The sequence below is a fragment of the Carassius carassius genome, chromosome 18, assembly GCF_963082965.1.
Source record: "Carassius carassius chromosome 18, fCarCar2.1, whole genome shotgun sequence".
In the NCBI taxonomy this organism is placed as follows: domain Eukaryota; kingdom Metazoa; phylum Chordata; class Actinopteri; order Cypriniformes; family Cyprinidae; genus Carassius; species Carassius carassius.
Window position 1 is genome coordinate 12,515,767 of NC_081772.1, and position 25,081 is coordinate 12,540,847.

General features: G+C 37.4%; 2 protein-coding genes across 3 annotated transcripts; one reads left to right on the forward strand and one right to left on the reverse strand.

Moving 5' to 3' along the window:
- Window positions 1-3,418: 3,418 nt before the first annotated feature.
- Window positions 3,419-14,000, forward strand: LOC132092412 (protein max-like). 2 transcript variants are annotated; one of them, XM_059498635.1, is made up of 4 exons: window positions 3,419-3,597; window positions 6,394-6,501; window positions 12,378-12,516; window positions 12,670-14,000. In XM_059498635.1, exons 1-4 carry the CDS (start codon window positions 3,562-3,564, stop codon window positions 12,855-12,857), a joined length of 471 nt encoding a protein of 156 aa, XP_059354618.1. In that variant the 5' UTR covers window positions 3,419-3,561; the 3' UTR covers window positions 12,858-14,000. The 2 variants fall into 2 exon arrangements, with proteins under 2 accessions (XP_059354618.1, XP_059354619.1); XM_059498636.1 differs by having other exon boundaries at window positions 12,393-12,516.
- A 1,165-nt stretch (window positions 14,001-15,165) lies between these two features.
- Window positions 15,166-24,638, reverse strand: LOC132092413 (protein farnesyltransferase subunit beta-like). The gene is made up of 12 exons (XM_059498637.1): window positions 24,408-24,638; window positions 23,461-23,525; window positions 21,724-21,796; window positions 21,426-21,517; window positions 19,896-20,042; window positions 19,712-19,795; window positions 19,481-19,567; window positions 18,428-18,557; window positions 17,994-18,126; window positions 17,631-17,742; window positions 15,719-15,833; window positions 15,166-15,629 (listed from the first exon to the last, which is right to left on the reverse strand). The coding sequence occupies exons 1-12, from the start codon at window positions 24,504-24,506 to the stop codon at window positions 15,507-15,509; spliced, it is 1,260 nt and encodes a 419-aa protein (XP_059354620.1). The 5' UTR covers window positions 24,507-24,638; the 3' UTR covers window positions 15,166-15,506.
- Window positions 24,639-25,081: the final 443 nt, after the last annotated feature.

Consider the following 25,081-nt stretch of genomic DNA (forward strand, 5'->3'; position numbering starts at 1 on the left):
CACAAAGTGTTGTGAACACCTTTAAATATTGCAAAGGTAAAACAAGTCCGGGCCCAGACAATATTGGTAGCCGTGTACTTTCTTGCTGTGCAGAACAGCAAGGCCCTATTTTTTCTTATACTTTTAATCAATCTATGTGCCAACAGAAGGTCCCTGAATTATGGAAACATTCAATTATAGTTCCTGTTGCAAAGAATAGACACCCAAAGACTTTAAATGATTACAGACCCATAGCCCTTACGTCACTTGTGATGAAGTGTTTCGAAAAGCTGATCAAAAGAGAACTGTCATCTATGATGAATTGCCTCCTTGACCTACTACAGTTTGCATATATATTAAACAGAGGGGTCCAGGATGCAACTGTAACAGTAATCAACCTCATTCTTAATCACCTTGAGGGCAACAGAAATCATGCCAGACTACTGTTTGTGGATTTCTCGTCATGCTGATTGAGAAGCTCTTACATCAGTTCAAACTGGAGGCCAACCTTGTGGGACGGATATTAGATTTCCTCACAAATAGATCCCAGCGAGTGAGAGTAAATGGCCATCTCTCGGACTGGGCCCTTACATCAACTGGCTCACCACAGGGGTGTGTTCTTTCCCCCCTTTTATATATTCTGTACACTAATGACTGTCGCACTGTGATTAAGGACCGATACTTTGTGAAGTTTGCTGATGATTATTGTCAGCTTATTGAAAAATGAGGAAACTTCACACGGTTTGGCCATTGATCGCTTTGTTACATGGTGTCAGGATGCTTTTCTTAAACTGAATGTCTCTAAGACCAAGGACATGTGTATTAATTTTAGGCGCAGTGTCACTAATACTGAAAAAACTAGTATAAATGGTCAGGAAATAGAAGTTGTTACAGAGTATAAGTACCTAGGATCCATTATTGATAATAAGTTGTGCTTTTACTCAAATACCAGTTTGCTTTGCAAGAAAGGCCATCAGTGCCTTTATTGCTTGAGGAAGCTGGCAAAGTTTAATGTGGATAAGACCCTGTTGAAGCTTTTTTTATAGGTCTTTTGTTGAGTCAGTTGTTACCTTCTCCTTAATCTGCTGGTATGGGATCATCACTGTAAAACAAAAAAAATCCCTTTTCGAGGTTGATTAAGGTGAGCAGCAGTATCACAGGTTCTACGCAGAAAGTTCTGGAGGAACTTTATCACAAGCAGATGTTAAGAAGGGTTGAATCGATCCTGCTAGATAATTCTCATCCCTTACAGGCTGAATTTCAGATGTTGCCATCGGGATTACGCTTTAAACTCTCAAAATTCAGAACCAACAGATATAAACACTCTTTTGTGCCTGCAGCCATTCTGCTTCTCAATTCTATAAAGAACCACAGATAACTTAGTGATTTTCTATTTATTGATTGTGTATTGTTTTTATTATTTTAACCATGTCTGCATGGTAGGCAATTTTTGTATTGGTATTGTGTGTGTGATTGTGTGTGATTTGCCATGCTATGTTTCACAACGAATTGCCCCATTGGGGACAAATAAAGAATTTGAACTTGAACTAATGAATCAATATCAATTAGATATTTGAATGCATTACTACACTATATTATTTTAAATATAACACTTTTATATCTATAACACTAAATTTTGATTAGTCAACTGTTAGTCAATCTTAATCTGAAAAGATTGCTCTCATAAAGAATAATTATATTGCCATCTAGTGTTGCCTATTAAATATTATAAACATTTATGTGCCTGAAACAGAAAATTATCTTTAATGGTCCAACAAAATTGAATGACTAACATTATCCATGTTATGAACTGTCTTTTTTTTTATAATTGCAAGCTTTTATCTAACATAATAGTACTTACTACATTAAGCACTGTCATGACAGTACACATATTTTTGTATTTGACTGATATAACGTGTACATTTATAAACATACACTGGTATTGCACTTCTCAGAAAGGGAACAGGACGGGAGATTTTAATCCTGCAGTGAAGAGCCCCCCTGAGGAGTTTGGGGGAAGGGTGCTGGACTGGTGGGTCACGCAGATTGTCTGAGCTTATAAATGCAAACTGCTACATAGACAACACTGCTTTTTGGCCGGTCACTCTTAATCCCGGCTTCAGTCTCTTGTAGTCTGTTTCCTTCTCCACAGCCAGTACTAGAAAACAGACATTTGGGAGTGCAAAAATTATTTATTTTTCTGATCTCATTTAAAGGGTCCTTTTTGTTCTGGTATAGAGTGTGTCAGAGTAAAGACTGAGTGAAGTAAAGGGTGAGTGACAGTATGTTTGGTTTGCACAAGTCCCCAGATTTGGTACTCTGACATTGTGGGGGAGTGAACACTACTATGTGTTCGTTTTCACCCTTTTACTGATCCAGCAGCTCATTTAATCCACCATTTAAGCTCCTTATCTGTAGCACTATTTTGAGGAGAGAGGGGGAAATACACTGTCTTGCTTTTGGAAAGTTTGACAGTTGAGTTTTATTGAGTGTTGAAATTTTAAATCATATCATTAAAAGATATATAAACGTTCTGTGGTCTCATAGCCTTTTTGGTCATTAAACAAAGTGTTTTTTTTTATTGGTAAAAAAATTCATTTTTATAGTATGACAGACTATGAACAATATAATTTAGACATGTCCCTTATACAGTAATTTCAAAGTTTAAAACTATTTAACTTTTTTAATTAAATAGACTATCACAGTCCCAACAGCAAAAACAATGTTGTTACTTTCAGAGATTTTTAAAAGAATTGTCAGTGTATTTTTCATTGTCCTCTGGACATGTAGTATATATTTATTTTTCTTTTTTTATCTGCTACTTTATTTTCCGAACCTTTTGATTAATAATAATAATTTTAAAAAAACACAAATGGTCTTTTTACAACTTTCTTTGTTTAAGTAAAATATATTAATAAGAAATTAGTATGTAGCTATTTCAAAAATGTACCTAAATATGTGTGTAGGAATTAAGTTTATTTAGATTTTTGTAATTTATACAGTCTATGATTGTAACCCATATTCATCTATATAACAGTAGCCTATATATGTCTAAGGTTTGTATTGTTATTGATCTAATAAAAATAATAAAATAAGAATATTAACAATGCTTTAAATATTTATCGTGCAGTATTACTCACAAATAACTGTAGTATTAGTAATCACCATATTAGTCACAAACAGCACTGAGCACTTTCCACGTGTCTTGCTTATAGCAAGACAAAAAAATAAACTACAATTACCATGAAGCAGTCTCATTAAAAGAGCTTTCCTTCGACTTGAAGTAGAGACGCAACTCAGAACTGCTGCCTGGGTGTTGTAGTTGTACATAATAGATTCGCTGGTACATCTTCCAACCACTTCGTCCTAAAAAACAACAAATCCCACAATGCCTTGCGCCGTAATCACAGGCGTGACGCGCCACGGTAAATGTCCGTGTATAGGCAAGTCACGTGTGGAGAGTCCGTTGATCTCGTTTCGTTTAAGCAGTGTATCTCTATTGCTTGTTCATTTGATTTGGGCCCCATTTCATGTTGTTTTCAAAACAACATTTAGTGTAGATTTGTCTATCTTCGCCGAAGAATGAGCGACAACGATGATATTGAGGTGGACAGTGATGTAAGTATAGTTATTAGTGTTTGTACTTTTCATGTATGAGAACGAAACCTCTTGTATTTTCGATACTTGAGTCTCAATACGAGGCTAGCCTGTTAGCTTGTTAGCCATCCTGGCGTTTAAAATCATTTTCCAGCCAGTTAAATGAGAATATCAAGCCAGATGAGCAATTACACACGGGGGTCGAGTTTATACTCGTCTCCGTATATTTACATTTGCGATTCTGTGTTCTAAAACAGTGCAATGCATCCATCAATAGCCAGTTAACGTTAAGCATCTCTCTTACAGCTGTAGCTACATTTGTACTTTTCAGTTTTTTTTTTATATACAGGAAGAATCACCGAGATTTCACTCCGTGATGCGTAATTGCGGAGCGATTAATCCAGTTTAGCGTTTAATGTCGAAAATTGCATCTCTTTTTGAGATTAGCTACCATTTATTTCCGGGTAGGTACTGAACGGCCGTGACTAATTTGCATCGGTGGACGACAAAACAAGATAGAATCAAGCCAAAAATAGGGTAGAATGAGAATTGAATGAGGAAGAGCAGGGAAGCACACGGTCTGCTCGTTTTGAGTGGGTTCAGGGAGCTCAGTGCTCGACAGCAGGGCACTTGCTGCAGGAGGGAGGGACGGGCGCGAGCCGCATCTAAACTGCGAGGTAATTGCGCATTAGTTGAACAATGTCAATACGTCGACAGAGTGATCCCTCGTAATGTTTGCATTTCACCCAAATGAGATGTTGTTTTTGTTACATTAGACGGTGTATGAATAAATAAGCAACATTAAATCTGGATGTATGGAACATCCCCCTTTCTAATTTTCAGTCATTTTTTTTTGCAATTTGTTTTGCATTACCAAAGGATTAATGAACAGACAAAACCGTGATAGAAAAGAGGGAAAAATAAAATTAACAACTCGCGCACACACACACACACACACACACACACATATATATATATATATATATATATATATATATATATATATATGCACACATACATTAATACATATGTAGAATGTATATGAACTAATAAGATTCATTATTACATGTAAATATGAAATATCTCCAAAACAATTATCATTATTTACATGTTGTTCTAACAAAATTTTATTTGTATTTTTTTTGTGTGTGTGTGAAATGCAAAAAATGAGAAAAGATGCAATGAAGATCTATCCATTCCTAATGTTCTGTATCAAATGTTCTATTTTCTGTATTAAAGTCATACAGATCTGAAACGACATGAAAATGCAATTGAATTTTTTAAATTAACTTTAAATATACTGTAAAATTTCTAGGCCGGGCAGAGACAGTGATGTTTTAAGGCAGTTGATTCCTTAGGGTTTCATATTACATTACTATACATTTGTGATTGTCCTTTTATTAAAGCGTAATGCTTTTGTTTATACCATTATCCATCACGATAAACCAGGGCCCTGAACAAGTGCATGAACCTGTTGCTTAACGAGTAATGCTAACAAACATGAATCCGTTTCAAACCTGTATGGCTTTCAAACAAAAAGATATGTTGAAGAATGTTTCTAGTGCTTTTATCCATTCGATGGAGGTTAATGCAATCCAAAGGGACATTGGTCCTCACTGAATTTCATTGTACAAATTAAACACATTTTTTGTGTTCCACATTTGAAAGTCCTTCAGATATGGAATGACTCGAGGGTCAGTAAATGATGTCAAAAGCTTTATTTTTGAGTGAGCTATCACTTTAAGTAGTGACTGGTCAGTGTGAAAGGTGTGTCAGTTCTAGTACATAGCAAGATGTTTAAAATAGCACTCATCACAAAGCAGGCTTGTTTTTACTAGCCTTGAGTTTTCATTGGCTAGACTGGAGACACTAGGTCCTGTTTATCTCCCCCTTCTTTTTGTGCTGGAAGGAAATACTTTTTCTTATCAGGAAGTTATGATCATAGAACAACAAGAGGGCAGATTGTAGACTATATTCCGAGAAAGCTTTCCTCTGCAGTAGTGCTTATCATTTTGCTTTCTTTTATGTAAGTTGCAGCCCTTTATACCTTTAATTTAGTGGAGACGTTGTGCTTTTTTATGATAGAATTGTGGTGAAACCACATGCATAGTTTTCACTATACTTGAGTGCAGAATAGCCCTTGTCATGTTGAGCACTTGGCCACTTCACGTGCATGTAATTCAATCCTGACATTGGTAATGTACAGCTTAATCTTTTAGACATTAGACAGACGGACTGGATCTGCCAGTAACACTATGGCCACATGTAGCTCTTCAGGTGCAGCATTGACACTGGAATGTCTTTGTGCTGCCCGGTGGCACTTCAGCATTCGGATAACTGCTTTCGTTTTTGCTTCTTTTTCCAAGGAATGCAAAAAGGGCACTTGTTAATGAGTCACTGGAATCGAAACCGGTTTTACAGCTGTGCTTTTGTAATAACAGTGTGTTGGCCAACCCCAGTGACATTGGACTCCAATGGCCATGTTGTCTGAGGGATAGTACAGTTGCAGTCTTTGTCCTATAAGAGCAGATACATCACATATTAGTGTGTCTTAAATTAAAAATTAAATAAAAAATAGTAAAAAAAACAAACCGTCCACAAGAATAAGCTGCAAAAAAAAGACCATATGCAACTTTTCTATTACAACACTCAATTGTCATGATCACAAAAATAGAATCTAGTTTTTGAGATTTGAAGGTCTGTATTACTACATGGTTTGCTAGTCAAACTATAAGTGTTTCCTTATAACTAACACTATTAGCCAATGGCACCATGACCAGCGAAGACGCTGACGCCACTGTGGTTCTCTCATTGCAGGCAGACAAACGGGCACATCACAATGCGCTGGAGCGCAAACGTAGGGACCACATCAAAGACAGCTTTCACAGCCTTCGGGATTCCGTTCCCGCCTTGCAAGGGGAAAAGGTTAGTGAATGTCACTAGTGAAACCATGAGGAACTCAAGTAGGCATAAAGGATGTTTTGTTTAGTGTGCTTTTTATTAATGAAATGTCAGCTGTTACACTGAATGTGATGACTTAAAATGTTATCATGAGGAGATTAGCATGGGATTTCTGTGTGGAGGTGTGAATGAAAAGCGTAATGAGAATTAGGAGCAGAGTGATGAGATCCCAGGATAGGCGTGATGCCTGGAAGCCATTACAAAGGGAAATGTGGCCCGGTTTCTCCTTCCTCTAGTGTTTCATACTTGAAATAGAACTTTCAAGAATGTAATGGAAATCATTTTTGACCTTTATGATAGAGCTATTTTTCTAGCCATATGACTAGGGATGCACAATATTGTGGTACCATATTGGTTATTGGCTGATGTAAGTTTATGTATTTATTGGTATCGCTTAGTATTAGATATTTTTGCTCTGTTTTTACATTTATATCAACTTAGTGTTTGATGACGGCAAAGGTAAAAACCATTAAATGTATTTAGCTAATCTCAAAATGAATGTTTCTCATACTGTACATTATAATTTCATGATGCCTAAATACACTTGTAGCATTTAAAACAATTGATTTTAGTTCAGTGTTATTTTTAAATTAATTTGGCTTTTTGCCACCATCTAACACTCACTTAGTAATCTTTGATAGCATGATTAAGAATTTAATAATGCAGTTATTAGAATGAATGTGTATTTTTATACCGTATTTTTCGCACTATAAGGTGCACCTTCAATGAATGGCCTATTTTAGAATTGTTTTCATATATAGAGCGCACCGGATTATAAGGCGCATAGAATAGACCAGTGGTTCTCAAACCCGCGGGGCGCATGCGGCCCGCCACGAATTCACCATATGCTGAACACAAAAAAAAACAAAAACTTTGTTTTACAATTAATTTTATTTTGTACATTAAAAAAATATTAGGCCACTAAAGAAATATGAGCTATAACCTAATGATTTTATGTGAAATTTAGTTTTTCATAAATTATTTTCAGACATGAGCAGACTTTCTCACATAACATTACGAACACATACAAGCACGAACTTTGGCAGAATTCAATTCAAATAGTCATCAACAGCTATTAGAGCTGAAGATCTTTGCCCGAACCCGACGGGACCCGATAGGATCCGACGGGTTCGGGCTTAATTTATATCATCTTACGCGGGCTCGGGCCAAGCTCGCGCTCCGGTTTGCAAGGTAAACGAGCGGTCATTTGGTGTATTTCGATTAGCGCGAGAAAGATGCGAAAATGCATGCTGAGTAGGTGTAATGGAGGCTTGCCTCTGGCGATTACGTTTTGGTTGCACCAGCAACTAAAGCGAAGTCTGAACTGTGGAAAAGTTTTGACCATGTTTATAATGAGGATAATAAGAGAATAATGACGCACCATCAGTGAGCTCAGAAACGCGCTGAAGACATCTACAGTGGATTCAATCATTTTCCTCCACAAAAACATGTAGGCTTAGCCTAATCTCTGTGAGTAAAGGTTTTTCAAATGATAACTAAATATTCACTGAGTCTTAAATGCATAATGTGGACAGAGTATTTACGCTAATGTTGCCATTATTCTTTTATTAAATGTTAGCTGCTAGTGGCGAAGCAAGTCCGGCAGAGCCTTTATCTTACCCATATCATACCCATCTTAATTTAAAATGTATCTTAATTTAATTTAATTTGTTAAAAAAAACTCGTTTTTATTGATGCGTTGGTTTATTTATAGGCTAAATGAGCCTGTTTATTTAGAGTGCTGAGATGTTAAGATGTTACAGAGGACTTATTTCTTTATTCCAACTTTCAAGTGGCTTAGTCTACGTTAGTTATCAATAAATTGTTCAAACATGTATAAATGACTCATTCTTGACAAAAGGCAAAAGAGCTGTGTGTGTGCGCACATTTGAATAATGTCGGGCTGTAAACGGGTTCGGGCTTTTACAAAGCTGTCAATCAAAATGTACTTGTCGGGCTCGGGTCCTGTCGGGCCTAACTTTAAAGGCCCGATTACAGCTCTAACAGCTATTAGTTCTGTAAAATTGAGCATCAGAAATGACAAATTTGTTTTTAAGGGAGAAACAAAGAAATGTGGAGAATGCCAGCGAATGAACTCATACAAAATAGAATAGTCGCAGTATGGATTTTTGGTTTGCCCCGCAACTCACTTAAAGAAGTTCAGGCAAATAGAAACACCATATACTATGCAGCAATCATCCTTAATTGAAGAAATGTGGCAAAACATCTCTGGAGAGAACCTCATATTATTAAATTCGAAAGTGCTTTCCATATTTGGATTAACATAGGCTACATTTGTGAACGCACATTTTCTGCAATGTCGCGCGTCAAGTCATGCTCCCATGCGCGTCTTACAGACTGCATCTTAAAGCCTCTGTTAAACTTTCCATGTCCGCGAGTCCGCTATGGACCGCTAGGTAGGCGTGACGTAAAAATCGCCATCGGAGACCGGCTTTACAATCGCAACTTCATTGTGCTGTTACTACATCGAGCCGAATTTCAAAAAATTGTTCAGCTCCCGACAGCATCAGGTGTTTTATTTATGGGGAGTAGAATTATTTATTTATTTCAACTTCCTGTGTTTGCAATGCATTCTGAGCAGCGAAGAAGAACCGTGCAGCGGTTAGGCAAAGCTAGCGGTCATAACTAAGAAAATGGTATCGGATCGGTATATGGGTTCATGTACTCGCCGATGCCAGAATTTGTTGTGGTATCGGTGATATTTCCTATACTAGTATCGGAATCGGAACAACTCTAGAAAAAAGGTTGAGAACCACTGGAATAGAAGATACTGCAGTCAAACATTTGACTGGGTTTGCGTTATGCATCCACTAGATGGAGCTGTGCTAAAGGGAATGTCAACATTTTGACAGAGCGCCTTGATCCATATATAAGGCGCACTGTCATTTTTTTTAGAAAATTAAAGGCTTTTAAGTGCGCCTTATAGTGGGGAAAATACGGTACTGTAAATTGTAATGTTGTGATGCTGAATTTTTTGAGTATTTGAACGTGTTTCAATCAGTCTTCAGCCATTTATTGGATATTTGCTCATAGTGTTGTCACGGTACCAAAATTTCAGTATTCGGTACCGATACCAGTGAAAATCCACGGTTCTCGGTACCAATTTCGGTACCAAAGCAAAACACAAAAATATGCTAATTAAAAATAAAAATAACTTTTTAGCACTAAAAATAAAACCAATGCCATTCTTTATACTTATTTACAACTGTGTTTAAAGTTTTTCTACAAGTTATATAATTATGAAAAACAGTAAACAAGTTTCACCCAAATTTAATTTGTCTTTTAATTTATGAAATGTAAACACATTTTATTTTTGGTAAATAAAGGGGATTTGCTATTAAAATTAAAACATGGAAGAAATATTGTGATTTATTTCTTTAAAAAATAAAGTATTATAATTTTTTTCAACCGTAGTAGCAGTATCACATACATTTTACTAAATAATAGTAATATTTCTAGCACAATGCCTTTATGTAAAAATTAACTTTTAGGCCTAATGAATGCATATTTGTCATTTTAACTGAACTTAAGACTGGTGGTGATGCTTAAGATATTTTTGGTCATTGAGGGTTTCTGTAAAAAAATAGTAATAGATCATATTAATTATTATTAAAAGACAGTACTACTACTAATTCTACTATCATACCAATGTATATACAATGCACTATGAATTGATGAGCTGCTGGGTTCATGAATATTAATCACGTTGTCTGCGTTCGGTCAAAATTATTTGCTGAAATCAAAACAGGGACGGTAAGAGATCAGTGCCAGCCAATGAAATTGCCATTTGCGCATTAGCTCCGGTATGTCTTCTGCTTGTTCGAAAATAAATATGAATAATTCTATATGAACTCCATTATTTTGACAGGAGAAGACAACAAAGAATAGTTTACATAGTTTACAGCGTGTCGATTCAGCGTGGTAAGACTCTCGCTCTCTCTCTCTTTGCATGTGTGAGAAACAGCGCTATCAGTAAAGCGTCGTTGAGTCGTGCGCCTTCACAAAGAGTTTACAGAGCATCAAATACAGGTGCGCTGTGCGTCCATTGAGATGAACTGAAAAGTTCAGATCGCTTGATGGAGAGAGAACTCTGAAGCTCAGATGCTGAAATTAATGCAAGCGTCATGCGCTTCAGTCTATGTAGTAAAAAAACCAGCACGTCTCTGCCATTCATTAATTTACACAGAGACGCGCAGAACACGGATTCATATTTCAAACAACTTTTGTGGCTTAACATTTACAGATACTGTTCCATTTTGGAGATTTGAATTTATGCTAACTTTGACAAATTCCATGACTGTCCATATTAAAATGTAAGTTTCATTTTCATGACTGGATTTTGAGATTCCGTCCTCGTTTTCTGCTTCGCGGAAATCATAGCGCTGAACCGGGTTTGAACGGGACCTCGGCACTACCGGTACTTAAAGTGTAACTAAACCCCTGCTCAGAGCCTGACTCCACCCACTGACAATATTTGAAAAACGCTGAAAAGTGGGCAGATCACAGCGGAGATAGAGGGGACGAACCTAGGGCGAGGCTGAGCGAGTGCGGCGTGATCCTGAGACCCGCAGTGACGGATTGATTGACAGCTGCTGTCAGAGTCGCTAAAATGGAGAGTGACTGTAGTGACGCAAATAGCTTTGCAACAGAGCGATCATTTGAAGTAGAGGACTTTTCTCCCCCACTTTCACCTGAAGTGGAGGGTGTCGAGGTGTCTGCTCATATCAATTCGAGCCGCTGGCTCAAAATGCGGTCTTAACTCCCGCACCGCGTCGCTTTTCAGCGCGAGCTGTGTGGAGAAGCCCATTTCCACCTCCATTGCGTTGGAGAAGCAATCCCGTGTAAAATGCAGTTTGCACACTCGAGCTCTAGGCGGGAACTTGCGGTCTTACAGGCCAAGTGCATGCAACCACTGGCACCTAATTTTAAAGTCTGCTGGTAAACTATAGCCTGGGAAAACCCAGACTACTTCCGGCGAATTTCAATTCTCTCTACAGAATAAGTTTCAACTAAAAAGGGTCTGGTTTTAACCAGGCTAGGTAAACTATGCAGTCCAGCAGTGCTGTCGCAACTAGCAACACACCTCCGTACCATCCTGACCACTGTACTAAATACAGATAAATCTACACTAACTTGAAGATCTAAATAACTATATAATTGCTATGCTAAATAGATGCTATAATGGTCTATCCTGGTCGTTACCAATACTTGCAATTCCAGCTCCTGACTCACTACAGTGATTTTGATGGTTTTATACTGCCAAGGGCCTGGTAGCTCGTACCAAGGGGCGTGGTGAGCTGGAAACTGCTTATGTCACCTGCCACTGCTTACGTCACTTGCCACCGCAACATCCAATAGGAAAAATCAACTGCAGTAGCCACCGTTCAACCTAAAGAGGGCAGCACTCAGACGTTTTTACACCATATATTGTAGAATTAAAACACTTTATACTCAAATGTCAAAAAAGTTACTCGAATCAATGAACAGCACTAATAAAGCCCCATTCTAATAGATCATTAACTAAAAAAGGTTGGTTTAGGGGTTTAGTTACTCTTTAAAGAAACCTGGTACGGTCACATAAAATTTTTTTTAGTACCGACTTGGTACCGAAGTACCGGGTCTTTTTACAACACTATTTGCTCATATAACAAAAAAAATTTGGCTTATCAGTATCGATCAGAATTTTCCAAATGTGTAGCTATCTAAATAGGAGGTTTTTAAGCTATTTGGGTTTTTATTGGGGTTGTTTGGGGTTCAAATGTGTGCAATGTAACTGCATTCCTTGCGTCAAATTCTAGTTTTTAATTTGTTGCTGACAGCAATCTATCAAACAGGCATCCCGAGCTCAAATCTTAGACAAGGCCACAGAGTACATCCAGTACATGCGACGGAAAAACCACACACACCAGCAGGACATCGATGACCTGAAGAGACAGAACGCTTTGCTGGAGCAACAAGGTGGGTGACGCTGCATTACTTCTCGCTTTTGTCATCTGGTCCTGTAGGTTTCTGTGCAGAATTCTAATTTGGCTGTAGTAATGCCTCATACAACATATGATTTTAGGCAAAAAAGAAATGAAGAATGTTTCGTCCTTTGTTTTTAATCTTCAGTACGGGCACTGGAAAAAGTCAATGGGACCACGCAGCTGCAGGCCAACTATTCCTCTTCAGACAGCAGCCTGTACACCAACCCCAAGGGCAGCGCTGTATCGGCCTTCGACGGTGGTTCCGACTCAAGCTCGGAGTCTGAGCCGGAGGAACAGCGTTCCCGGAAGAAGCATCGCGGAGAGGACAGCTAAACAGCGGATCCTCGGCCCGCACCACAAAGTTCTCCTCTGAGGGGAGGGAGAGTCACAGCAATGGCCTGTTTCTTGTTGTTTTTTTGTGTACCTCAGTCGCCCCAAACCACCTTGATCTATCTCTTTCAGTGAATGTCAACCCTCGATTCCACACCTGAAGAAACCTCCGCCAGGTTTACGAGAGAGGGACACCTGCTACGGGAAGAACACTCACGGAAAACACAACTTGTTATTACTCTCCCTCCCTCTCCGACTCTGTTCGTCCATCTTGTGTCTTGGCACACGCAACAACAAACAATGATTTAAACCCAAAATGAGGCAGCTTTGCAACTTAAGGACTTTATGCTTTGTATGTTTGTTTTTATTTTGTACCCTTGTCTTCAATCCCTCCAGATGGAAATCCAAAGGGGTGAATGAGGCGTACAGCTCCTAGCACTGCTAAAAGTATCCTTTTTTAATTTTATTTTGTTGAATAACTCCAAGCCTGCTTAGAACTTACCCTTAGCCGAATTGTCCCGGGTGGTTTGCCTTTCTAAATATTTGTTACATTTCCATAAAGTAATGTTTTAAAAGCATCTATCAATGTACCCCTTGTTAGACCTATGGGATGAGTGAGCGATAAAATCCCTTATTTAAAAAAGAAAAAAAAATGCTTTATTGGAAGGCTGATGAGCTTGTGTTGTATTTGTTGTTTTAGCCTGATGTAGTAAAGTTTACAGGTTGGGGAAAAATAAATTTTGTAAAAAAAAAAAAAGGGGGGGGGGGTTAAAGTAAAACGTGATTAAACTTATATTTTGCATCTGTCACCTGAGCCTCCCAAACATGTTTTTCATGTATTTCACTTGGGAATATAAATGTTACGAATGATGTTCCCCCCACAAAGCTAGTCAATATTGAAAGAGTAGGTTCATGTCGTGACTTTTAAAGGTAAATGTTCATTGGAAACCGCTGCACACTGCAAAAGTTGCATTTTGACTATATAAGAGTGCGTGTGTGTATCTTTTACCATGTTTTCCACTTAGTACATTAGTAAACTGAGTAGGTCTGATTCCATCCATGGAAATTACTGGTATGTTGTACATACTGCCAGCAGATGAGGCCTACCTTTACAATGAGAAGATAAATAAACTATTTTATCCTTTACATATACTGAGTGGTTCCTTTGGTTCTCTATATATGTTTGACTCCAAAGTCCCAGTTGTCCACAACAAAAAGTCCCTATAACTTTAAGATGTTTGGGATTTACTGATTAAGGATATTTAATATTTTTGATCTTGGCATAACTATAGCATTGCATATTCATGTAAACTAATCTATGATCTCCATTTTTATACATAACCCTTTTCAGGTCTAAAAAAAATCACACTTTCAAAATAATATATCAGATAGTGGAAACCCTGGCTCTTCAAAAGAAAAAAAAATAGTTAAGGGGTGAATAAAAATTATTTTAATGCTTTTGTCTTATTTTAAATACATTTATGCCATCGCAAAGAAAAAAAAACGGCTGCAGTTTTATACTACACTAATATTTTATTACATTTAATTTGATCATTTACTCGCTCTCATGTTTCAAACCTGTATGACTTTGCTAGAGTTTTTTTTAATGCTAAGCTTCAGTGCGAAACTCAAAAACTAAAGAAAAAAAATATTTTTGCCTTAATCCAAGCTTTCTAAACCATATATGTGAAGCTTTGTGTGAGCAACAAGTAAAACATCCATCGAATTAGTTCCCCTCCATCATAGTTCTCAGATTTCATTTATACTTAGCACATTCATACATACACACCGGGAGATGCACCCAAACCTTTGGAATAAACGTGGACAAATTGTATGGATTACCTGAATGTTGATTTTTTTTTTTTTTTTTGTTTGTTCTGAAAACTGCAATTTGTCCACATTTATCCATGTTTGGAATGACATGAGAGTGAGTAAATAATGACAGAACTTTCATTTGAGGATGAACTGTTCCTTTACTATGCTCTGATAAAATGCTATTCTGTCTTGATACTTCATACGAACATAGTAAGATTAAAAGCATGCTGATTTAATTGTTGAATACAGTTAAAAAGCTCACTGAACAGCACAGATAATATTTTTTTAAATTGCACCCAAATATTACAAAATGTAAACAATGTACTCATGGGCTGAGTAATAACCAGACTATATTGGCAGTTACCATAATCGTTTCAGTCGTACCCTTCAAACAGCAATCATTAATTAGAGATGACAGAAATTAAAGTCAAATAATGTACTCCCTAATGAGAGTATAGATCATCCCTAATACACCAACCAGGAAATAAAAACAAACTTCCATCCAAGTCTTTATTTCTGTCCAGAACCTACTGCCACGTGCACTCTGGGAAACATTTGCCAAAGCCCAAAATAAGCTGGTATGTGCAGTAAAATATCAATCAATGACTGGTGCATGAAAACACCTCGCCTAGTCAGTCTCTACTGTTTTCCCTGGCTAAAACCCATAAACCCACACTGAAGCTGTAGTGGATCAGACCCTCAGAGTGTTTCTCCATCTGTAGATGCTGTACAGACCAGCAAAGGACGTCTGAATGCAGCATTTACAGAAGATGCCTCTGCGTAAGGTCAAGCTAACTCAAACCCCAAATACGTTTATAATAGAAAAAGAGGAAAGGTCTATGACTGGTCCATTGCACTTGGCGTAGGTCCTGTCTGAACTAGAACAGGCAACCGGTGGAAATGTTCAATCGCCTGGGCAACCTTCTCTGGGCAGATGTTGTAAACTGGATGAGTTGGTGCCTGGGTGGAAGAAATATGAAAACGTTAAGTTATATTAGTACATTCATCTCAGTGTGGGTGAGCTCAACTGAATTTTCAGTATCTCTCACCAGTCTGTTCTCGTCCCGACCGAGGATCAGCTCGTTATGGAGGTCTAGGTTTCCGAAATGCTGTGCTATCGAGAGTCCACTCAGACAATAGCATGTGTGGTAGAAATCTCTAGACCTGTGGGGAATTAATGATCAATAAATTTAAATTAAATTAAAATTAAATTTATGCATTTAGCAGACGCTTTTATCCAAAGCGACTTACAGTGCATTCAGGCTATCATGTGTTCCCGGGGAATCAAACCCCAACAATAGATTATGAAAGTCTGGTTTGGTCTTTAGTAAGATTAATAAAGCAATAAAAAACCAAGACAATTGCATTTTTTCTCATTTTTAAGTTCACGTTTTATTTTAATTTGATCCACAAAGTTAAAAAAGACATGTTATGGCCTACAAGAAGTCAATGGTTTTTTAATGACCTTTCCAGCTAGATGTTTGTGGTTTTGTTCGTTACTGGAAAAGGATCTTTGCAAATCATTAAAAATCCTGTTTGTGATTCATTGTAAAGAATAATTCAAATCACAAATTTGACATCACTACAGAAAGTTTTGCTCCATACAAACTCTAGAAGAGCATTATCTAGCTGATAGAATGTTTTAGAGCAGAAAAGAACTAGAAAATGCATATTCATGATAAAAACTTTTCTTTTTTTTGCAATTTAATTCCATGAAAAAATCAATTTCAAGCTATGCCAAGCTTTAAAGATAATTTTTTGGTAGAAATTTTGAGTTAAAAAAATTATATATTTCAGTATTCTGTACCAACAGCAGTGAAAATCCACAGTTATTGGTACCAATTTTGGTACCAAAGCAAAACACAATAACATGCTAATTTAAAAAAATTGCCTATACTTTCGTTTCCAAACTGTGTTAATTTTTAATTTTAAAGGGCTTTTAATTTTAAAGCCAAGAATAACAACTAAGTTGGCTAATATTAAAAAAAGCCCGAACTGCTTTTCTGACTGATATGACACAAACAATGTTAACCATTTGTACATTCTCTAACACACATATTTTAGATTCACAATTCATTTAAAAGCCTTTGGTGTGTAAAAACAGTAAACATCATGTCCTCCTGGTTTTTTTTACCTTAATAAAAGTAATAGGAGCATTAAATAGTAAACTTCATTCTAATGATATTAGCTCTAGCAGCGCTTATGCTTATGATTAAATACTTTAATAACAGCGTTCATTTCAATCCACATTCAAATTAAAATATTTTATAATATTCTTAACAGAATGTGTGGTTTCCCACAGCCTCGCATTCTATTTGTGGTGGCATATATTTATACGCATATTCATTCTCTGCCAGCAGGAGGCGCTTGTAGAGCGGGAAAGATATGAGTTTCCCCGGTAACGGCTGTGGCCTATAAATAAAATAAGCACTGAGCCTGTGCTCACAAACGCTGCTCAGGCATTACAGGCAAGATGAAATGAAAATGACATCCATCATTTTCTGAAGACAGTCAATTTCCTTCAGAAATACAGTGCTATAAAACCTGGGTTTCGACTTTGACACATGCAGTGCTCATGTTTATTCAACAAAGTCAAAGCCTTGGAAAATCTATTTGTGGAGGTGAGTTTTGATATTGTGGCGGGCCCCACAACTAAATCAGTATATGGGAAACACAATGAAACTTACCTGCTTGAACTCTTTCATTTGATCTGGGTGTCTGTCTTTAAAGTGTTTTGTTAGTTTGGTATGTTTCCTCCTTTTGATGGCGCCACATCTAAGTGCTTTTATGAAGAAAGCGTGTCTGTGCACCTTCTGGATAGCGCATCAGGAACCGGGTTGACCCAGGTACTCTGTACCACCAGTAACAGTAACACTTATATTTTTTTAGTACCGACTTGGTACCGAAGTAGCTGGTCTTTTGACAACACTAGAGGGTGTGCAGTGGAAGAGCTGTACTCACTTGCCCGGTTTGTCCAGAAGGCCTCCACCAGGATTCTGGCAGCAGAGAAGGATGTATTCCTGCAAGGCCTTTCTCTCAAACATCCAGCTACTCACGCTCAGTGTTGAGTCTCCTACACACACAGTCATATCTTCATAGGTTAATCTGCTAGATCTGACACTGGACCTCATGTGTTTTATATCCATGCCGGGTTTAAATGAAGACAAAAAGTACATCAGAAAAAACACAGACAAAAATGTGGCAAAGTAAATGAATGTATGGTTACTGTAACCTTATGAACCTTGCAGTATTTTAATCACTCGATTTACCACTAAATGTTTCTTATAAAAGCAAAAGTGTTGTTTTTCTAGGATGACTGCTTACCTTCTTTAAAAAGAGCCCTGTGGAGTAACGGTAATAGTCCTGCTTGCCAGAAGGAGTAACACCCATCCACCAGCTTGTTACAGCGGCCTTGAAATCCACCTTCAAAACGCATTTGTCTACTGGTTACCCAACGCTAATGAAGGAAAAAGAGAGAAAATCCTCAATTTTACAGGTTTACAAGTATCAGCAAAGACCCTGGATCTGCTGATCTAAGCATCTACAACATTGCAGCACACACTGATGTTAATTTTTCCAAGCAAGTTTAGTGTCACTGAGGAACGTGTAATGAGGCACCTCTCCTCCAACGTTCAGGATACACGCAACTGACCTTTAATGCATCTCATATACTTCAGTTTATTCACTCTAATAGACAGGAAGTCAGGTTAAGTAAAAGGTGGAATTGTAGCAAAGGGTAAACAAGGCAAGATACTTACTAACAAGGCTTTGAGATCCAGCATATGTTCTTTGCCCAGTATGACCAGGGCAGCAGTACCACAGAAGGTATAGCCGCCATGTGCTTCAAGTCCTGGTACTCCACCTAAACCGCCCTCCCAGTTCTGACAGCTAAACGCCGAAGGAAAGCACAACATTGGTCAAAGAGTTATGTCCTTCTGTGTGCTGTGTGAGACGTAATTCATTTAGGGACAGAACACGGTTTTTTGTTTAAAAAGTGAAACAGTGGAATGAGAAAAAATGTTTTTTACAAGTTGAACTTCTTTCAACTAGAAGTCATTTTTATGATGTGTCATGCACAAAAAGATGTGAATACAAGGGTCTAATGCATCTGTCTAGAGCTTGTTTACATAGAAAAGCAGATCAGTGGAATGCAAAACATGTTCTGTGTGAATTAGGAAGGATATTTTATAAAGTGACTGACGTCACTCACAGACGATTGTGCAGAATGCTTTGATCAATGGAGGTAATCGCTAAAAGCAGCTGCCGATCCGATAGATGCATGTGAACAAACAGTGTAACCAAGGTCTCCTTCAATTCAGAGCATGGGATACCATGCTTGGCTACACATCACGTCACGTCACTAGCTGGGTTTCCATCACCCTACTTTTATGAGCATTTTGAAGTATCGCATCAGAATCGAGTGATGAAAACGCTGAATTTTGAATAAAATATTTTTTCATAACTTGTGAGACATGGTTGATACTTTTGAGAATGGACTTTGCTTTTCCATTTGAAATTTAGTAGTCACTGTGCATTTGCCAAAGCGAAAACGTTAATGCAAGATATGCAATTGTGTTTGGATTATGTCACAATTTATGCATCCATATCGAAAACGCAACTGAAAATACAATTCGCAATTCCTTTAGAAAATAATCTAGAAAATCCTTCCACAGTGAATGGCCCTTTAAAGTGTAATAAATAAATATTTTTTATTGGACAAGCTCATTACGTGTCTACATTGGCTCCACTATGAAATGCTGGCTAGACAATTTTAATGTAACTGAATCGTAATAGAATTTGGAAGTAGTTACCTGAGAATCCAATTGTGCGTCCCATCAAACAGGGTGGGGGTAATTATATTGGTGAGTGAAGCCACAGAAGCAGCACAATATGCACTCCTATCAGATTAGACACACAATACCAACCATGAGTCAACAGGCAGACAATGATCACCATCTACGCATGCTAATAACCACAAGAGTAAGACTAAAAGCCTGTAGGAACCGATTGGTTTCCGCTGAGATAACGGTGACAGAACTCACCTCACGTCCACCTCCCCACCCACATGCATCACAAAGGAGCCATCTGGCTGCTTCACAGAGTACAGGAAATCCAGAAGCTTCTCTCTGATGGGGGAGGGGGAAAAACAAGAATGCGTTTCCATGGTACAATTATCAATGCAACATCTGTAGGTAAGCAGGAGATAATACAAAACCAATGTGAAACCTGTTGATGACTTTGTAGGCCTCCTCTGTGCCCAGGATGCAAAGGGCATTTACAGCTGCGTAGGTGGGAGCCAGATGAGCGTGCTGACTCGGACCTCCACCGAACCCACCTGTCGGACTCTGACATCTGGCCAGAAACTGACACACACTAGCAGACAACAGTTAACATTGTGATATATTTACAACAAAAGGCATATAAACGTCATAGGAACTTAAAGTGCCCCTATTATGCCACTTTGAATATTGCCTTTTTTAATGCAGTGTGTAATAGCTGTATGTGAATATAAACAATCTGGAAAGTTGTAAAGCTGAAAGTGCATGATTTAATAAAGTTATTGTCTCCCAAAAGAAAGAAACAACTCAGAACAGCATAAACGAGTCATCATCGAATCCCACTTCCGAAATGGCTACATGGGGTAACATATTTGTACATATATTTGTACATTGTACATATATTTGCACAATGCCCGCCTATGTTTTATGTTGGCTGGCTCTGAACACTTTAGCCTGTTCGTGTGGTTAACATCATGTTGAGAAGAACCTACACTGTGAAAGTAAATTCATTTTATTTTCACTTTCAAAAGGTGAGGCTGCAAAGAATCAGTGGTTAAAATTCACAGCAGTACAACCCCAATCTTTTTTGTGTTCCTGTCATTCAACTGAATTACTGACATTTTGCTTTATTTTCAGGTTTTCATTGATAACAGACGAATTACAGATATGGAAACTCTATATTATCTTGTCTAATTAAATTAAAAATAAATAACAAAAAAGTAATAATTTTACATGCTGCAAATGGACGTAAGCATCACAACATTACATTGTACAGCATAAAAAATGAATATTCAGTTTGAGATTTGCTCAAGATTCATTTTAAAAGTGTTTATTATTAGTGTTTTTTTTTAAAAAACAGTATTCGATGATATTAAAGATGATCTAAATGTAAAAATATGCAAAATTAATATGCTCAATTAGAAATGCAATATTACTGACATATATCAATAGATTTAAAAACTCTATTGTTTTGTATCTCTTATAGCAAACACCTGAAATAATGCAGATATCATTCCAACTATATAATATGATTCCCTAAATATATTCCAATCTCTAATTTGGCTTTGCTATTATAGTCAAATTTGCTATCAATGCGGTATAAACCTGATCATTCATTTTGGCAAAATTATCGCTTTCAGAAAAAGCATTAAAAACACTAAAGAATGCAGTAACTATCATAGCAAAAATAGGACTCTTTTAATACATTTACCTCTATGTTACAGTAATTTTTATTTAAAATATATATTTTTTTATTTCTGTCTGTTTTAAAGTCATAACCACATGTCTTCAAACAGGCAGTTATAGAGTGATCCAAGCATAGTCTGCATGGAGAAACAATGCATCTGCGTCAGCTACTAATGTAATGCGACTTTGACTTGATCTGTAGTGGTCACGTTAAGACCAGGATTGTAACCGGGTAAGGGGTCCTAACGCCACGTGTACTCTGTCTGAATCGCAGAGAAGGGCTGCTACTCACTCTGAGGCAACTGCTGCTGGCACAGGCTCCTCTAGCAGCTCCAGACTATGCAGGATCCAGTAGCAGAGCCAAGGCCGGCTGGCATCCAAACACTGAAGCCACACAACATGCAGATTCAGCAGCCATCACCCAATGAAGTACTAAAATAACTCAAACTACATTTAAAATATAAAACTTAATAAAAACATACTATTAAAAACCACAGAATCAAACTCAAAATATTAGCAAAAACCATAATAGTATATCAGTGATATTGCAACAACACTGCTTTAAGTTTTTTTCAAAAGACACTGTTTACCTCATATGCATCAGAGAGATGGCGTAAACCTTTCTTCAGATAATGATAGTGTTGTTCCCTCAGTAAAGTGGGCCTGAAAGAAAAAGTGTAGTAAATCAGCTTATTAGAATCTAGCTACTGCAAACTGTAAATAATTTTTGAACTAGAAAATATCACTCTATTCATATACTCATGTGATCAAGATTTATAATAGCTTAGTACAAGGCAACAACTTATTTGTACAAAGTAAGTTCAACAACTGAGCTGACATCCTCCAATTATCCCCATCAAAGGAAGTGGCACTGTTAAAATGATAGAGTCTGTGAGTCAGAACAGCCTACACACACAGTACGCCTGAGCCACAGAGGTGCTAGGGCATGTCTAATTTAAGGGGAACTCAGCTGAGAGAACAGAGCATTAACCCCTGTTCTCTCTCTCCACTGCTGCTGGCCACAGAAAGCACCACTGCTGCTGGCCACAGAAAGCACAGTCATTACAATTGTGACAAACTGATCAGAGTGACATATGGCCTTTCCTGTGAATTAATGCTTTGGTTGACAAATTTGTTGTGCAGTCTTTGAAGGATAATTTAATTGTTCTGTCACGCCTGAAATTAACTGTAATTAAACTTTCAGACTTTATTCCTGTGAAGCTTCATTTCCAGCAGCCATTAGTCCAGTTTTTAATGTTATCAGTTTAACCACAGCTGAGTTTCTCATTTCATCTACAGGTACAAGTGTTCTGAGTATAGAAGTAAGTTCTGAAATGCACAGACCTCTGCTGTGGTGGAAGAAGGTGAAAATGAGATGTGCCAGGGGCTAGGGCTGGGCAATATATAATAGAAAATATATAATATATACATTGAATATTAGAAATGTTATCACAATAATTGAATAATCATTATTTTGTGGCATCGAGTATTGTCGAAAACAAGATTAATGTGCTAAAGAGGGCAACAAATATCACTCCTCCTGCAAACTAGCCAAAAAGTGCTTAAAACTAGCCAAAAACTAGTTCTCAATTCGGGACGTTTTTAGTGCCAGTGGGAACAATGTCATGCCACTGAGTATCTCTTAAACCACAAACCATTGATAGACTGTTCTTAGCTAAAAACTTGTGACACTTGCATAATTGATCCCAGTTGCACAGTGTAAAATATGCAAAAAATTGGAATTCTGAGCAAATTATTATTATTTTTATTATTTTTTTGGACTCTCTTTACATAATGTTAGATTATTATGTGTTAACTGAATAAAAAGAAAATAAGTGGTCACTAGGTAGGTATACTTTTTTTTTTAAACTGTGTCTAAGCACTAAACATTTTGAAAGTGCTTAAAAAACAAAAGCTGTTCTATCCGAATCATGTTTTCTTTTGTGTCGGGAAACAGAAGAAAACCAACTTTTTAATTATTCCACAGCGAATGCAAAAACACTGAGATATCATATTTTAAGTACAGTATATAGCCCAGCCCGACCAGAGGCATATTTCTGAAGTATATTATTTCGAGTTTCCTGCATATGCTGTGATGCTGCAAAATAAAAAGACTGCCTTCAAAATATATGTAGCAGACACAAGCAGAGTACAATCTAATGTTGGTTTTGCTGCCAAAGACATTTTCATGAACAAAATATGTACTTTTACAGAATAACAGTGATTTATGTCCAAATGCAGCACACTGAAACTCAGTGAACTTAAACAACAAAATTGTGGAGATCCTGCTTTGTGTTAATGTCCAGAGAAGGCTAAACTTTACTTACTGTGGTGAGGTCTGAATTTGCTGGTAAACACTGTACACCTCTTGAATACTGCATTCAACTTTTCTCTAAATATAATGGTAAAACAGGAAACAACAACAAATAAAAAAATGTGGAAGTGAGATAACCAAAGAGAAATGTGACAACAAGCCAAATGACATGCAGACAGAAAGATGCACTGTGGCTGATGCTGCCTATATGTTGTGTATATGGGTGGCTGACGTTGTTTTCAATGTTTCTAACAAAGCCACAAAATACTGGCTTATGTATTTATTTTGAATATTATAGTATGATGTAATAGTGCACAATAGTGAATTTTTTTCTAAAATTCAGAACTATAATAGTCAAACTTTATTTTTAAAATAAAGGAAAATGAACATTCCACAGTGCCAAATATCTTTGAAACAAATTAACTAAGTTTTCTATGTCTTGCTAGCTAAAAAATATTATTTCTAAATATACAATTTAATAGCATAGGCTTTCACTTAATAACTTCTCATGGTTAACTGTCAACCACCCATAATAATAATACAGGTCATACACTACAGTGCAACACGTCATAAACCAGTGAAGTATGAGCAGATTCTCCAACTTTTACAGACGTTCATTCAGAAATGAAAAGTCTGTCATCATTTACACACTTTCATTTCTCCCTAACATCTGCTTTTAGTGTCTACAACATGAGGTTGAGTAAATGTTGAAAGAATTTCAATTTATGGTGAACTATCCTTTTAAAACCTACACTATTTACAGAAATGCAAAAAAAAGAGGAATAAGCTAAGTACTAGATGAGCTGTATGCAGTGGCATTATAATAATTATACCCAGCATGATTCTCAGTATGCACTACTGTATCCCTCAGCAAAGTGATGAAGCACAGAACCACAGTAAATAGACAGTTAGCTTCGCGCTAATGCCAATTAGCTAACTACAACTAAGAGTTGAGCTCACCTGTTCTTTTGAGGTCACTGTTTGCAAACCGTCATCACTGAAAAGCTCAAAAGAGTGTGATTCACGAAAGCATCGTAAAGGAGGAGACGCCTCTTCCATGATGAGACTTGAAAACACATGCACCGAAGCAGCTTTCCAGCAGAGCAAGTGTCAGGACAGTGTGTGGTGGGGGGAGTTTCCTCAATGGAGTCAAGTTGACTTACAGCTCAAGTACGGAAAGCCTGAAGGCACATAAAGCGGTAAAAGCGATGGGACGTTCTCATAGACAGTAAAAGAAATGGACACAGCGACCCCATTGGATTCAACGGAGACAAGTGAAGTAGAGTTGTGACGTTCGCGAACGAACCGATTCTTTTGAACGGCTCATAAACATGAACGATGGGAGCCGAGTCGCGGCTGGAGGGGAGCCGTTCTTTCTGTCGTTCTTTTTTCCTATGCGTATTTCACACAGATGCACACAAATGAGCTCCTCCGCGAGACAGAACAGTTATAGGGGGAGGGGCGCACCCAGCGCAGGCCAACCCTTTATAGCGTGATGATATTAGTTATTAGTTGTGCATGTTCATTGCAGCCCACTTTGTTATTGTTCATTGACTTGAAGGGGCTGATGTCCTATTTGCAAAGTTTGCAGTAGTAATAGTATGTAGTATGATGACATTTACATTTTATTTATT

What these genes read in the sequence shown, in the direction of transcription:
- LOC132092412 (XM_059498635.1), top strand. Translation starts at nt 3,562, where the DNA reads ATGAGCGACAACGATGATATTGAGGTGGACAGTGAT. An exon ending in CCGCCTTGCAAGGGGAAAAG is followed by an intron (nt 6,502 to 12,377) that starts GTTAGTGAATGT and finishes TGTTGCTGACAG; the next exon opens with CAATCTATCAAACAGGCATC. An exon ending in CGCTTTGCTGGAGCAACAAG is followed by an intron (nt 12,517 to 12,669) that starts GTGGGTGACGCT and finishes TTTAATCTTCAG; the next exon opens with TACGGGCACTGGAAAAAGTC.
- LOC132092413 (XM_059498637.1), bottom strand. Translation starts at nt 24,506, where the DNA reads ATGGAAGAGGCGTCTCCTCCTTTACGATGCTTTCGTGAATCACACTCT. An exon ending in GCCTACAAAGTCATCAACAG is followed by an intron (nt 19,796 to 19,895) that starts GTTTCACATTGG and finishes CTCCCCCATCAG; the next exon opens with AGAGAAGCTTCTGGATTTCC. An exon ending in GTCGGGACGAGAACAGACTG is followed by an intron (nt 15,630 to 15,718) that starts GTGAGAGATACT and finishes TCTTCCACCCAG; the next exon opens with GCACCAACTCATCCAGTTTA.